At 40.7% G+C, this 16,197-nt stretch overlaps 1 protein-coding gene across 3 annotated transcripts; it reads left to right on the top strand.

The window, feature by feature from the left end:
* Positions 1 to 471: 471 nt before the first annotated feature.
* Positions 472 to 15,933, top strand: sall4 (spalt-like transcription factor 4). Of its 3 annotated transcripts, XM_040037955.1 has the most exons (5): positions 472 to 490; positions 8,808 to 8,955; positions 11,015 to 13,447; positions 13,529 to 13,836; positions 13,947 to 15,933. In XM_040037955.1, the coding sequence occupies exons 2-5, from the start codon at positions 8,889 to 8,891 to the stop codon at positions 14,382 to 14,384; spliced, it is 3,246 nt and encodes a 1,081-aa protein (XP_039893889.1). In that variant the 5' UTR covers positions 472 to 490; positions 8,808 to 8,888; the 3' UTR covers positions 14,385 to 15,933. The 3 variants fall into 3 exon arrangements, with proteins under 3 accessions (XP_039893889.1, XP_039893890.1, XP_039893888.1); XM_040037956.1 differs by lacking the exon at positions 472 to 490 and having other exon boundaries at positions 8,697 to 8,955; positions 13,532 to 13,836; XM_040037954.1 differs by lacking the exon at positions 472 to 490 and having other exon boundaries at positions 8,697 to 8,955.
* Positions 15,934 to 16,197: the final 264 nt, after the last annotated feature.

Raw genomic sequence — 16,197 nt, 5'->3', positions numbered from 1 at the left:
TTTTCATTCACAAAGAAAAGCGTGGTGGTGATGGTGGGGGGTAGGGGGGCGTGGCTAATCTTTTTCCAAATTTGTATGAGTCACTGAAAGAGCACAACAGGCATGTGCCATGTGCTGCAGAGAATGCCACTTGTTTTCCAGCTACAGTGGGAAAAAAATCACTTAAAGTTTGACTGAAACTGTTCACCATACAGACGTTTTTCACTTAGGCGTCCTTTCAGTTTAGCTCTTCGCCATTTTGACTTCACAGTTTGATTTGTGTGTCTTGCAAATGAGCTAGAAACCAGATTTATGGGGGGGATCCTTCACCTTAAGAGGGTTTTTTTTCTCCTAGTTTCACTGTTAAATCTCCTAAAGTTTAGAACACAAAGACCCCTCGGCGCTGACCAGCCCACCCCGCAGATGGCCAGAGGATCAGAGACTGTCAGCACGCTTAAACGAGCCAAGAGTCGAGGTTCCAGCCCTGCGGGGAGGACGGAGCATGAATGGGGTATTTCCACCAACTTCTATAGCCCCCCGCTGGGCATTTGTAAAATGATTTGTGGCAAATTTGTTTAATCAATATGGATGCGGGGGAAGTCTAAAGTCTTTCTTTTGCCTTCTTTTCCTGCCTGTAAATGCATCATTGGTCACTACCTATGATGACGACAAGATTACTTTCTGTTTATCTGTGCTTGCATGTGTGTGTGTGTGTGTGCATGTAAATGCTAAATAGAAGCATACCTGAGAGAAAGCACTTATTTATCAGTAGTTAACTGGATAGGGCAGGGACTCAAACAAGCAATACAAGTTTGAGTGCTTCATTGCAGAGAGTTTCTTTTTAAAACATCTATTGAATGTTTGTTCTGAAAGAAAAATCCACTTTCATGTGCTCTAGCTGAATTTTATCGTTTTCCCCTCCTTTTAAGTTGTATTTGTATGAATCAATAAAGTAATTAGTGTGATACGCTGCAAAGGTTGGAATGCAGCTTGAGAAAATTTTGTCAATAATTCGTGGAAAAAATAAATAAAACTGATGTCGAGAGCTTAATAAGCCCTGTTAATAATAAATCCTGTTTTTAGATTTGGGAGTTTTATTTATATTAGGAGTCACCAGCTTTAGGATCTTTTATGTGACTCTACTAAGCACAGTCATTAAAAAAAAAGTGTCTCTTCTGTATTCGGTCTGCATGGTGTCTTTGCAGACACGCAGGTGGCTTCGATCCAATTCTTCCAAGGCTGCTGTCTAGAAATCAAAAGACAAAGGCACTATAGGGTTTTCTCCTTTCTATCCAGCTTTTAATTTACAGTTTTGCTTGTTAAAGAGTAACCCCACCCCTTTTCTCTCTATACTTCAAACAATTCCTTATATTACAGGAGAGAGTGAGGCTGTTTACATCCCTCGAATTCATTGTTTTTGCTAGAGGAAACATTAAAAAGTAATTGCACCATAAAATGTATACATTCAGTCTGAGAATAATAGATACCGTGACCTATGTCCTGCATTTTATCCTGGATCCTATGCAAAGTTATTATTCACAGCCCTTTTCAGATGCCTGTTACTGACTCTTCCTCTAAATTGTTTGCCATTATAAACCTTGCAAAGCTCATAAGACCATTTGTCACACACCTTTCAACTCCACTGACTCGAATGAATTCAGCACACTCTCCAAATGTTTCTTTTTTTTCAAACTTTCTATCTAAACTGTCACAGCAGAGCTTACCACACCACAGCCCCTCCACAGATGTTGGCAGAATTCCTAATTTTATTCTCTTTCTCTCAGCCTGTCAGTTTTGAAAGGGGGAAGCAGGACAGAAAATAATCAGCAGAACATCCCATAAGTCTCTATGTGAGGGCGGCAGATGTGGGTGTGGAGGGGGGGAGTTGCCACTGGGCCTCCCCAAAGACCCATCTGACTATTGTTCAGCAGAAAAGCCATTTCTGTGGTTGCTATAACAACCATAATGCACTCTTATCCATGTTCCTGTGCAGTACTTGTGGTAGTATGAGATCTGATTTTTTTTAAACTGTATTCACAAGAATGAGAATTAGCAGTCTTATTCAATTATTTTTTATTGTAATTTTTTAATCAGAGTGCTATTCAACATGTAAGCCTGCATGGGACAAGAGGAAGATACTTCTAATAAGTTTTTATGAGCACACAGTAATAAGAACTATGATATTTAGGCTGCTCGTCTTACAGGAAATGCGAATAGATTTTTTTTTTAAGTGCCCCCAAGTAAATACTATTGAATACAATAGGCAGAAGCCGAGGGGATAAACAGTTTCATTCAGTGCTCACAAAAAGCCGTCAGTACATCTGGTACGTCAGGTCCACGGCTGTCTTTGTCTGCAGCCACTGTAAACCTCCACCCAGAGACTCAAAGCCCACCAGGTGTTTTAAAGTCTGTGGGCCACCGCATTCACTGTCAAGTGCTATAGGCTGCCAGTTTCTTTTGTATTTAGAAAAGATTTACCCTTTCGATTCCCAAGGGCCCTTTAGAGTGCTTTCAGCTGATGGTAAATCTACCACTTAATTTGCATTTAATAATTTACTTTTTTTTTTTTTTTTTTTTTTAGATCTGGTTGCGTTGCCACTAGTAATGCAAAAATTAAAGGTTTATTCCCAGATATTTATAAAAAAAATCAGTGTCTGACAATGTCAGCATTATGGCAACACTCAGTTTTGTCTTCTCATATTTAAGCAGTTTCAGGTTAATATGATTTTATATGTTCAATAAGAAATTCCAGATAGACTTTCTGCTTTTTTGCAAAAACTGAGCATGTGTGTCCGCATGATATCATTGCTGACACACAAAGACGTGTTACAGTCATTAATGTTTCATTGGCACCATACCATACATGTTCTCATCCCCCATGAACCAGATGAGTTAGTTTCGTCTTCAGGTGACACTGAAAACAATGTGATCTTCCAAAAGAACACAATAAGAGAAATGTTAGAATTAAATTATTTGTACATAGTTTTCCCTTTCATCCCGCCGCTTGAGAGTGATTATTCATTAACTTAAATGAACATATATATAACCAAATTTGGATGGTGTGCTGTACTGCTGCATAACCATTATATTCTCATAAGCTAATTAGAAGTGCGAGAGGACTGATATCCTGCAGCCCCTCTGCTCACCACTTCCCACCCTGTAAATCTTTATGGCCCTGACCCAGATTGCATCTCAGATTTGAATGATTGGCCCCCTGTTGACTCACAGCTTGATGTGGACTGCCCAGCTCTCCCTATCTCTTTGTTTATTGTGTCGCAGATTCTTTAAGTTTGACCTCCTCATCCCCCAAACTATAATTCCTTTAGATAATCCCATCAAGATTTGTAAATTAAGAGTGCTTTATTGTAATGCTTTTCTCCCTGACATCTTTATTTTCTTAAACAGCGTCTTAAAAATGATATATCTGTGGTTGTGCATTAACTTCTTTAATGTGTAACTTCAGGTATTGAATCTTATTATTGCGCAGATTTCTTTATTGTGGCTCTAACTAAAAAAAAACGAGAGTGAGAAGTGGACACAGTGGGGTTCTATTCATACAGTGAGCCCTTGTTTCCCCCAACACTCTATTGTTTATTGATGAAGGCAGTTGTCATAGTCATGCAATAACAAAAGCCTGACTATTGCTGTGTTTACATCTGCACAGGAACCACTGGGCAATTCTCCATTAAATTACAGCCATGTGTGGGCCACTGATCTCTCCCCTCACCCGCTAGCCCCTGTGCCACAGACACACACATTCACACAGATCCCACACTCAGAGTTGAGCTGGATATTAAACTGTTGCCATCACTGTAGACCAGGACTTAACAAATAAAACCAACACTGACTCATTTTGTGATCAGCGCCTGAAATTGTTTAAAATTGTGTGCCGAAACAGTTACTTCAGTTTGGGCAGAAACTACACCCGAAAGCTAAAATCAAAGAATTCACGAGCAGAGTAGAAGTTGTTTGTGGAATGCTGTAGCACATAATCTCCTCAAGCCCCTACCCCCATCCTCTCAGTCAGTGGTGTGAGACAAATAAGCACTCATCTCGCTATCTCTGAAGACACAGATCTAGTTTAAAGAGTTTTTTATACTTCCTGTTCCACCCAGGTGTCATAACAATTTCCGGTTAAACTCTTTACATGGAAACGCGTTTGTTAAATTTTAACTTTTTATAATCAAGTACCCCCGATGAAATGGTTTTTTTTTTTTTTATATTTACTTGAAATGGTATATATTTGAAATTTTATTTTAAATGATATATTTTATATATCCCAAAATAATTAAGACACCTCTTAGAAAAAAAAGCTAGACTCACACTCAGTGGCCCTTGAAGAATGCACAAATAAGTAAACATTCTTTGTTTAAAAAGCTTAACTGCTTTTATTGCACTAAATGCACACAGATGGGTCCTGTTTCTCTGAAAGGTTCACATGTCCACTGGAAATGTCAGGTTTCCACACTGCAGGCTGCATGTTGGACCTGGACTGAACCTGGACTTAACTTCACATTTACGACAATGACAGAGAAAAATTTCCCCCTTCAGCAAACAAATGTCAAAAGAGCCTTTTAGCGTCCAGCTCTGCACGTACAACGTTCTGCACAGTGAAGGTCAAATTTCCAAGAAGGGTAACAAAACGTGCAGTCCATTTTTGAATAGAGAGACAAGTTGTTGTTGTTGTTGTTGTTTTTTTTAAAAAGAAAGAAATTATTAGAGACAACCCGTCTACATCTATGGAGAAAATTAGCCAGCTGGTTTATCTAATAGGCTCTACATAAACAGAAACATTCACCGGGAAAAACAATATTGGCACAGCCAGCAAACATCCAATACCTTTCACCTCAGTGCCCTCAGCCTCTATTCTAGGCCGATGCTACCAAACAAAAGAACAAAATACACATGTTCATGAAAAGGAGGACATTGCAAAGGGTGTTTGCTGATCAATAACGAAAACAGTCGGACACTATAGTAATTGCAGAGAGCCACTATACTTGTATTTTCTAGATAATGCCATGTTTAGGTGATTGAAAATCAACAGTGGCAGGGAAAATGACTGTATAGTCTTAAGAAAAGGCACATTGATTGCCTTCAAGCAGCGCTCACGTTCTGATATGACAAATATGAAGGGGGAAATCACTGGACCTAAGTAACAAAAAAGGTCACCCAAACTGTTTTCATTTTCTTTTCCTATCCTCAGCGTTGCTTACCCTTTCCATGGGACTCAAGTCTTGCATGAAAAAAAAACCTATTCCCCTTTGTCCTTTGTGTAAATTTAATGACGTTATTTATGACTACAAGGGAGGAAATGTTTTAAGGGGCACCTGAAGAAAGCCATCAAAGGATAAAATAATAAAACAGGATCTGGGAAATACACTCATAAGAAATCCTGATGTCAGTGAGCAAGAAGCTAGTCAACCATTAAAAGACTATTTGTGGTGTCCTGCTGGTGAGAAAACATCTAAAAGGGTCAGGCACCCTGGCATGGTGTTTTTTTTAGGTCTTTACATAGAACAAAAATGCCATTTTTCCCTTTTGCTTCTCCAGTAGACAGTTAATTATTTGCAATCTAACACGTGTAATGTCGGTGATTTAATCAAGGAGCTCGGGAATGACACTCAAATGTCATCAAGAGTGTTGATGAGGGTCATGTCAAAGAGATTCATAGCTAATGATACTGCGTAGTAGCTTTTATGTGCTATGAGCCTTTAGGTTTTATCACAAGAATGCACAATTTTACAAAATAATATAACCTCTACCTTTTATTTTAGACTTGAATATATAGAAAAAAGTCAAACGTGGTGTGTTTTCTTCAAACTCTGCAAGCTTCTGTTTATATCACTTTATTTGACAGCAAGGAAGAGTAAAGGTTTTCCAGAAATAAAGCTAAAAAACAAATCTGCTTGTTTTGACAGCAGCACTGATTGTCACACTGAGGTGAAATGGCTCACCCTTCCCCGATTGCTCTGTGCCTTTCATCTTTTACTGAGTCCTAAAAAACACATGTTCAATTCACAATTCCTGAGTAAGTGTCAGGCTGTTATTGTTTGTCCGCTGCAAGGTCGTCGTAAAGCTCATCGAGTGACACATCTGAGAAACTTAAAGTCTCTCTATCCCACAGCACTCTCTTGTGAAAAGACAAGGAGGGGGTGAAAATTAGGCCAGGATATAGAAAATAATAACTCAGTAGTTACTGTCCTGAGGCTGTTTTCAAGCTGCCTTGTTGGCGGTTTATGAGACCTTCTGTCACCAGTGTAGATATACTATTGTCAGATACATGACCTGGTCAAGGACACAGTATTAGGTTTGCTTTCTGCGTTCGCTGCCTCTTCTACTGCCGTTTCTGTTTTCTCAAAAATTACATAACTGAAACTGAACAGTGCAAAATGATCACTATAGATTTCAGGCACCAACAAACGCGTGTAACCTCAACACAAGGCCATTGAATCTATATGTCTCGATGGCGTATTACATTATACAAAGCAAGAATGTGTGTCGAATAGAAAACAGTTTTTAGTTTAATTCACTGGTATATTTAATTATGATTATTTACTTATGGGACTTTTTTTCCAAGCAGTCAGCCATTTTTCCAAATTTTACAACTGTGCACAGTTTAAGTTGAACGTTGAAGAAGCAGCATATTGAAGTATGGTTTCTTATTGGGGCTATAAACTGTCTAGACAACACTCCCCTCTTTTTCACCTTCAGCAAGTCCCTTAAAGGACATTTGTTTATTTGAATATAATGCCGTGTCTTTGTCTCACACTTATCAGCTGTGGCATTATATAACACTTACTGAGGCATTTTAGAGTGATAGAGAATGGTAGAAAGGCCAGTATCACCAAGAGTTACTGAAACTTTGCATACCCTGTAGGTCATTTAAATGATATTTTCTTAAATGAACATCAGCGCTTTCTCCTAGTATCAATCACTCTTTCATGCATGGAGCTACTTGTTAAAAGGAAAATCCAAATTAAAAATGTTTCCTGAACTTATCAGGGTCAAAAACATGTTTTGTATAAATACAAAAAAAATTGAAAGGATACAGTGCAAGCTGATCTGATTTTCACATAGGAAGTTGCATGAAAACCAGCCTTAACTACAGTGTTGCGGTTTATACTTTTGTTTTTTTGCTTTTCTTAAAACTTTAACATTCAAGCCTCAATCTATGAAGCATGAACACACTTGCCCTAACTTGCCTAATAGACTACAAGATCTGCATTTATGTGTCAATTGTGCTTCCACGAACAGTTTAATCCCTTTACAAGCTTTATATCTGTATGCCTGTTGCTTCTTTTCCTGTCAACATGCATAATTTTACTCAAAATACACTTTTGTCAAACTACAGTGACCTTCACTGTCCTCTATGAAAGCAACACTTTAGTATGCCCTTGGTATACCAATTAATGTCTGCATGAGTTAATCTGCGAAAAAGACCTACAAATAGAACTCCAAGGTTACACTACAACCATATTCTGTTATTCCTATACTTTGCCCCACACACAGTCTGCAGCAACACTGTGTGTTTCCACCGGAACATATAGCAAGCACCCTTTAGAAATCTGTGGGTGACTGCTGTTGTGTGGTGAGCTATAAACATGCAGGAGGTGATCACTGTGCTCTGCATTAATAAAGGTTCCCCCTTTGTAAATTCTCCTTTGTGATGTGTAGTGAACTTCCTGGAATGTTTTTTCGGCACACCGACTGTGCCAACAATGTGAATGCTAATGTGAAGCAGGACCAACAGAGTCATTCCAGCATCATCCTGATCCCATAACAGAACCCTTGTTTTTTTTTTTCTTTATTTTGATTCCCCCCCCCTGACAAAACAACATTATTATGGCGAGTACAGCAGCAGGAAATACAGTGACAGATTCAGCCTCTTTAATAAATAATACACCACTGCAAATGGTTAACCACTCACAGCAGTTAGGGACATCACCTAGCATCACAATAATTTATTGACCAGCTCCTTCAATGCAAAACCACACATTTTGAGCTATTTTGAAAAAAGAGTTGCGTAGTGGGGGAGCTTGACCGTTTGGCTTTCTCATTCATTCAAATATAACCAACAAGACGTTGTTTTCATTTCATGTTTGACTCTGTTTCCTGTTATGGCTCAACGGTATCCTTAGATGACTGTGTTCCCTCCATTAGTGTACATCCTTGAGACAAAACTGCTCTAACGTTTCATATTTAGGAGATCAACATTTACTAGTGCACAATATTCTTTTTTAAAAAGATTAAAGGGAGGGGCACTTACATGTACATGGTTATAGCCTATGTTTTGATGAGCATAAACTGACTTTCTGTAGAACTATTTTGCCATATTTCCCTGTAGGAACATCCTACTTAGCCTACAGTGATGCTATTGGATACAAAACGCTGTATGTAAAATATGTGGAGTTTCCTGGAAAGGGATGGCCAAAAACCCATAAACAATAAGTTGCTTTAATGAAAATAAATGGCATAAAGTAGGATCGGATCATTAAATTTCGCTGCTTTGAGTTTAAAGTCAAGGAAACAATATTTGGCTGAACTCTCGGTCGCCTTTGTCTTTCTGTGGCAGGCAAAATATAGTTTTCCTGAACAAGGAAAAGTACTATAAGTTGGGTGTTATTAACCCTGCCTCCATCCAGAGCGCCATCCACTAGCATGGCTCCTCCCGCCCCCTTCTGGCACTCCGCTCCGCTCATCAATAGGGAGCGCATTTAAATAATGTGTGAGCGCTTGGATCAGAGCCAATCAGCTGTCAGGGGACCGTGATAAATCGCAATGCATTATTGATAATAATAATTACGTTGACATGCGCATTTCTACTTCAGGGGTTAATTTTCCGAGCCGAAGAATCTGTTGAAGAAGGGGAGGAAATTTGTCTGTAACTCTTTGCTCCTGATGGTCGCACCATGTCGCGGCGCAAGCAAGCCAAACCGCAGCACATCAACTCCGACGAGCCCGGATCGATGGAAAATGGTAAGTTTACGCAAAAAGATAAGCTTGTTGGCAAGAAAAGTTAACATGTAGGAATGACACAGTATCGACATTTTATCTAAAAGTGTGGAGAGGGGCTGCTTTTACATTGTCCTCCTCGCACTTTGACCTGTTGCTGTCCCTCTCAACTGACCGGGGCTAAAACTTCGGTCGAGAAGCGACACATTTAGAAATCAGGTGCTCCACGAGGGGAAACATTGTAAGCTTTCTGTCTCTCTCTTTTTTGGTAAAGGCCGAAAAGCATCGTTTATTCTTGGCTCTGTTTTGTCTTGTTTCGTTGTTTATATTGACGGTTTGATTCTAATGAATAAATTGAGGTTGTTTCGCGGACTAAATTAAAGACGGTAAAGTACTTTGAACTTTTTGTTGATTCATTGAAGGGCACGTTGCTACATTTTGGATTGTTTACGCTTTTTACATTTAGAATAATTACCTAATTTGGTCAGGATGCCTGTCGTGTGTAACTTTATTTCATTCACGTATTGCCAGCTGGTTTTACTGTTAAATTTGAATCGGCTTTTTTAGATTTTGCGCAGTACCTTTGACTCTTTGTGCCGGATTCCCATAGGTATCGTTACAGTTTATTCTGCTGTAATTATAATTATCCGTACTTTCTGCCCCTTGTAATTAATAATTGTGTAATCTGGCGAGAGTTTATTTGCAAATCTGCGCCTCAGTTGGAAGTTTCAGACAAAGGTACCCAAAACTGTATGAAATATGACTCTGTAGTAAGCCGACCTAAAGGCAATAAATCCCCCAGTTTAATGCATGACTGTTTCCTTTCGTACATATGTGGAGAGGTGGGGGATGGAGCAGTGGCCTTTTTGTGGAGACTGGGTGGGGGTGCGTTTTGGTGTTGCCATAAGCAAACTTCAGCGCCGCTGTAGCCCTCATAATTAGAAAACTTGGGATGACAAGTTTTCCCTTTTTCATGAACTGTAGAGCATAAAATGCCAAAAGGTTATGCATGAATCTTATTCAGCCCGCATAAGCTGAGCGGTTATCTCTGACCTCCTCATGTTGTCCACCAAAGGTGATCACAGGAGGCTCATGCGCCGTCAAGTGGCGAGCGAGTGTGCTGCGTCCTGTAGTTATCTAATGATGGATCCGCTCTGATAAGGACTTTTTTTTTTTTTAGTTTTAAATGCTGCTAAGCTGCATCATGGGTGCTTTTCCAGTCGACGTTAACAGTGTTGCAGAGCCATAGTTAGCGCTTCCTCGTGGATCAGAATGTAATGCTGTTTGCAAATTTTTCGTGACACCGCCTCAGTGCCGCCTGGTGAGCAATTAACAAGTCCAGCAGATTCCTTGGGCAAATGCAAACAGGTGGTCTACCCCCCATTCTTCCAGCCATTAGCATTTAACAATACACCCAGTTGTGAAATGGTCTCTGGTTAGCACACAAATTAAAATGCTCACTTGGAGCACTTATCAATCTTTCAAAAGACTGAAAAATGCTTGGGAAGTTTTTTAATAAATGTAAAGCTGTCTTGGGTTTGAGCCATTCTCATTTATACAATATAAAACCTGCAATTTAGAGAAATTGTCTCTATTTGTTTACTGTGGAAATAAGATTGATCTTTAACTGGGGTTAGTTTAGTGTAAGGTGTTTCCCTTTTTTTTTTTTTTTTGGTGGGGGGGGGTCTTTTTTTTTTTTTTTTTTTTTTCTTTCAGAATCTAACTTGAGTGTAACTTGATACTCAATCTGTAGCTCTTTGTTTCTGTGGACATTGTTCTAGGTAGCCAAAGATAAATGATTGCCCTCTACAGGCCCTTTGGACAATAGAGCAATTCACAATTTTTACAGCCTGGTGCAGTTACCTAGAGAGAGTGGACAAAACAGGGGGGGACCCTTTTAGATGTGATGGTGTGAGCCAGTGAATAAGTACATTACCCCAAATCAGCAAAATCTCAGATCTTGACAAATGAACAAAACATTGTAGCCTTTAATGTGTTACAGGAATTACATTATTTGATTTGACGAACATGGTTGTAATTGTATGAGAAGTATTCATGTAAATATTTTATTCTCTCGTTGAAGGGATTCATCAAGGTGATTCCGCTGAGGAGATTGGAAATGAAGTAAAGAGGTTTAGAATGGATGAAACCAGAGTGTGCACCAAGTGCTGTGCTGAATTCTTCGACGAAGAAGAATTTCTTGAACATGAGAAAAATTGCACAAAAAGTCAGCAAGTGGTCATCATGAAAGATGGAGACGGCAGTGACGAGCCTGAGAAATATTCACAGGGTTCTTCTGAAGGCCTTGCCAGTGATCACGAAGACGGCCACTCCAGCAATCATTCTCCATCGCATGCCAACACAGACCAGCTGGAAAGATTGGAGGAGGAGTCCAGTGCAAATGCAGATGATTCCAGACACCAGGATCGGGGAGAGATGTCTGCTAGTCCTGAGATGACTTTCCAACCCTCCCCGAAAAGGCAAGATTCAAATGTTACTCTTGAAACCATGGCTGACACTAAAGTGGCCGTTTCCCAAATTCCTTCAAACACTTCTCAGACTTCACAGGATGCCATGCAGGCCATTCCAGTAATCCTGGAACAGCTAGTGTGCCTCCAGCAGCAACAGCTACAGCAAATCCAGCTCACCGAACAGATCAGAATCCAAATAGCCATGATGGTCCCACAGAGTCTCCAATCATCAGTAGAGTCAACAATGGATCCTCTGAGAGCCCTTGGTGCACATCTCTCTCAGCAACTGTCTGCTGCAGCAGCACTGATAGGAAAAAGAACCGGCAGTCAGAGCCTTTCCATGGAGAAACTAAAGCAAGGTAAACTACCTCTACCCACTGGCATGTCTCCTGCTCTGAATGCAGGAATGGGCTCGATGACATCAAACACAGACCTTTTAAAGGGTGCTCCAGATCTAGCCGGACGTTTACCAGTACTCATGCCACAGTCTTCAGGTGTTCTGGGTTTCCCTAGTGTGTTCAGTGGAGTCCAGGCAGGGATCGATGCCTCCAAAAAAGTGAAGCCAAAGATGCTGAACATCCCACCGGAATCAAAGAGTGGGGACCCACTATACAAGCACAAGTGCAAATACTGTGGAAAGACTTTTGGCAATGACAGTGCCCTCCAGATTCATTTGCGTTCTCACACCGGGGAGAGGCCTTTCAAGTGTAACATCTGCGGAAACCGTTTCACAACCAAGGGAAACCTCAAAGTGCATTTCCAGCGGCATAAAGACAAATATCCTAACATCAGCATGAATCCTCATCCTGTACCCGAGCACCTTGACAATATTCCGACCAGCAGTGGGATTCCCTTTGGTATGTCCGTACCCATGGATGAGTCAAACATAACCGAAATGAAGCCTGTGCCAAGTCACCCAGCGGCTGTTTTCAGCCCATCATCCATGCCAGGGTTCAAAACATTTGATGGCTTTGGGGGTGAGCCATTTTCCCAGAGACCCTCGCCATCAACAAGTAATGGCTCCCCAAATGTTTCGTCTGTGTATGGCCAAGACGTGGGCCTGGAGCCCAACCAGAAAGATGCTAAAGAGATGCTTGGAGCATTGCACCACATGAATGGTAATTCTCTCTTAGGGGAGCAAAGCTCTGGAACAGCAAAACTTCAGCAGATGGTGGATGGACTGGAGAAGAAGACTGGTGATCCCAATGAGTGTGTGATCTGCCATAGGGTACTGAGTTGTCAGAGCTCACTCAAAATGCATTATCGCACACACACTGGCGAAAGGCCGTACAAGTGCAAAATCTGTGGCCGCGCATTCACCACAAAGGGTAACCTCAAGGCTCATTATGGTGTGCACAGGGCTAGCACTCCTCTTAAAATGCAACACTCATGCCCAATCTGCCAGAAAAAGTTCACAAATGCAGTGGTTCTACAGCAGCACATTCGCATGCACATGGGTGGGCAGATCCCCAACACCCCCATGCCAGAAAACCAGTTTGAACCAGCAGAAGCAATTGTGCCTGCTCTCCCAGAAGAGAAGTCTATTGACGCCAACGGATTTGAAGCCAGCATGGAAGATCAAGAGCCAGAGCTTAACAAGACAGCAAATGACTCCTCCAGTTCCCTGCCATCTGCCGCTGAGGAGCAACCACAGAAGCTTGCAGCCCCTGTAATGTCCAGCCTAGATGTTTTGAAGAATCTCTCCAATGCTCTTGCACTGAAACGACAAAATAGCACTACTTCAGAAAGTGAAGGAACATCCAAAGAATCCCCACCAGCTCAGAGAGAGCAGGAGTATCAAAACGGCCGTAGTCCCTCCATCTCAGACTCGGCTGCGTCTTTTCGCTCCTCTTCTCCAGTTAACAACATTAATGGCAAATCTCCTCAGCCTGCTCTTGATGAATTTCCCCAGAGCGGGTCAAAACCAGAGTCAGATGACGCTAAAGATGAGTCAAGTGGCGCACTTGACCTCACAGCTTCCAGCAGCTTCACCCCAAAAGCAATTAAGGAAGAGCCTGGCATGTCTTTTTCAAATGGAGACTATGGTAAGTTTACAAGTTGAGTGAAGTGTATTAGATGCTGTCATCTTGAATGTGTAGACTTAATCTTCAATCTTTCTGTATTAGTAGCTTCCAGTAACATGCCTTTCATGAGGATACCACCAACGTTGGCCAGTCTAGAGATGAAGGTTCCCCCAGAGAATCCTCTGGGCCCTCACGGGTTGTTCAGCTCCCATGTGCCTCAGGGAACAGCCATGCCCTCCTCAGTCTCCCCTGCACCACGACGATCAGCCAAACCACATGTGTGCCATGTCTGTGGCAAGAACTTCTCCTCTGCCAGTGCCCTGCAGATCCATGAGCGCACACATACAGGAGAGAAGCCTTTCGCCTGCCACATTTGTGGCAGGGCTTTCACAACGAAGGGAAATCTAAAGGTGAGTCATCACTTGTCTGAGAAATGGTTAAATTAGGCATTAGAGTTCATGTATATAGATGATGTACTGAAAAATAAGCGTTTTGGGTTGTTTTTTTTGTTTTTTTTAAGGTTCATATTGGCACCCACATGTGGAACAACTCATCAAGGCGTGGCCAGCGTCTGTCTCTAGATAATCCCATGGCGTTGATTGCAATGACCCCAGATGCAAAGATGATGCCAGAAATGATGCAGGCCCCCAAAGAGCTGGTCGCTCCTCCGATGAACTTTGACCCATCTCTGTGGAACCAGTATGCGACTGCTACCTTCAGTGGTGGCCTGACCATGAAGACCAACGAAATTTCTGTCATCCAGGGAGGTGGCATCCCACTCCCTGGGAGCCCTGCTGGTGGGCCCCTGATTGGCTCCACTGGAGGCCTCATGAAGATTGATGGATCCCACTCAGGCTTGCCTGCCACCATGGCTGAAATTGAGAAAAATGGCTCAGACAGTGTGCCAAAATCACAGTTTCCACATTTCATGGAAGAGGGCAAAATAGCAGTTAATTAGTTTCCCTTGTCTTTCTTTCTTTATCCATCAGGTAATAAACACATTCACTTTTGTGAATGTCTCTCTTCTTTATTGAGGTACAATCAATATTCTGAGAAATCCTTGTTGATTTGCTGTTAAATTGGTTAAAAATGTCCAATTAACTTTATTGCAGCTATTTTCCTCCTGATCTCAGTGATTCTTAAGTGTTATTACTAGTCAAATCTGTATAACTGCTAGGGATGCATCAATACAACAGCTTATTATTTTTTTTTTTGAAGGACATTGACAAAGAAGACTTGCTGATCTTTCGATTAATGTCTGTGTCTATTGTTGCATAAACTTTGATGGCATGATGAAGCGCTGAAAAACTTTATTAATTTAGTTATAAAAAGATTTCTCTGGTTCCCTGGTACAGAAGGGGAGGAGAATGACAATATCCCAAGCTCATGATTCCAGTTGGTGCATCCCTAAAAACTACTGTAGTTGTATTTTATTTCATGTAATTATATATGCGGGTATTTGTTTTCTTTTTTTTTTTTTTTTCCCCAGTGAGTTGTTTTGTTGTCTCTCCAGAAATTGAATGTATAACTTACTTGAAACTGCTTTAATTCAAGCCTGTCTCCTTGATACTTTTGAAGGATTTTGACTTTAATAGGAAAATAACCTGAACGTGCCAGCCTGATGAGTCAGAAATAATGACGTATTTGACCACATGTGTCCATACTACTTCCCCCTCCTGTTGTGTGCCATAGGTTACATGATATTGTACATATTTGTAGTGGTAACTGTTATTAGCTTGTCTGTAATTGAAGAGGCGTTCTGATCAGATTAATGTAATGGGCAATGCAAAAAATCTCTCAAAGTGCAACAGTTCAGTCATAGCTGAATTTTTGTTGCACTGGCGCCAGGATACAGTAGTTAATAACTTGTACCCTTTTCCAAGTGCCTAGTCTGATTTCATGGCACCATCTGGTTGTAACAAAGGTGCTGTTTGACTTGAGATATTGTGTTGTGACATGGCATGTATATCACATCTTTGTCAGCTTACTAAAATCATTTTTTTACACCCACGTAGTCCACTTCTACAACTACGGAGTAAAATTTTGTTGGCTGAGCTCTGAAGGCTATCCCATGCTTAAATGTTCTCATGCCTGCACTTTATTTAAGGTTTTAGTTTCATTTACATTGTATAGATACATTTACGTCACTGCTTAATTGTACTGGCTAAAAGGGGAAGAGGTCAAGCCAACATTTGTATGTGTATTTCCTTCCTGTAACAAACAGCTGTTTACGGTAATATACAACTTGTAGCATGATTAATTTATTTATATTACACAGTGCTTGAGTTTAGGGGTAAGTTCTACCTCTCTTAGATTTTAGTTGTCCCACATGCCCCTTACACTCAATGCAATGCTCTGTACGTTTCTGGGTACATTGTTTAGTTTTGTTTTGTTTTTCCGATAATGCGATAAGATTTCTCACTCTCAACCTGCTGAGTTGAACAGTAATGAATGTATGTCTGACACTTTACACAACTCAGAATGGTCCAAGTGCTTTGTAGGTCCCTGCTGTACATTCCTTATTGATATGCATTTGCCAAGTTGTGCCTTTCTTTAGCAACCATGTCAGAAACTGCTTTCAAGTTGTCTCTACAGTTCAAGTAATGTTGAGCCAGTTTGATCCGTTTACAGTGTAAATATTTCTTCTTCTTTTTTTTTTTTCAAAGGTTTCCTTCACATAAATGTTTTCTGATTTTTGAAAAATAAAATCAGGGTGACTTTTTCAACATTCCTCCTGTCATTACTTCAAAGATCATCGAACTTTAGCGATG

This window comes from Simochromis diagramma, unplaced genomic scaffold, assembly GCF_900408965.1.
Source record: "Simochromis diagramma unplaced genomic scaffold, fSimDia1.1 OVJJ01000061.1, whole genome shotgun sequence".
Classification (NCBI taxonomy): domain Eukaryota; kingdom Metazoa; phylum Chordata; class Actinopteri; order Cichliformes; family Cichlidae; genus Simochromis; species Simochromis diagramma.
The sequence above is the reverse complement of the archived record's forward strand: the minus strand, read 5'-3'. Positions and strand labels throughout refer to the sequence as shown.

Excerpts from the sequence above, each read along its gene's own strand:
- sall4 (XM_040037955.1), top strand. The coding sequence starts at position 8,889 with ATGTCGCGGCGCAAGCAAGCCAAACCGCAGCACATCAACTCCGACGAG. Across the intron at positions 8,956-11,014 it reads GCCCGGATCGATGGAAAATG|GGATTCATCAAGGTGATTCC; the intron begins GTAAGTTTACGC and ends CTCTCGTTGAAG. Across the intron at positions 13,837-13,946 it reads CAACGAAGGGAAATCTAAAG|GTTCATATTGGCACCCACAT; the intron begins GTGAGTCATCAC and ends GTTTTTTTTAAG.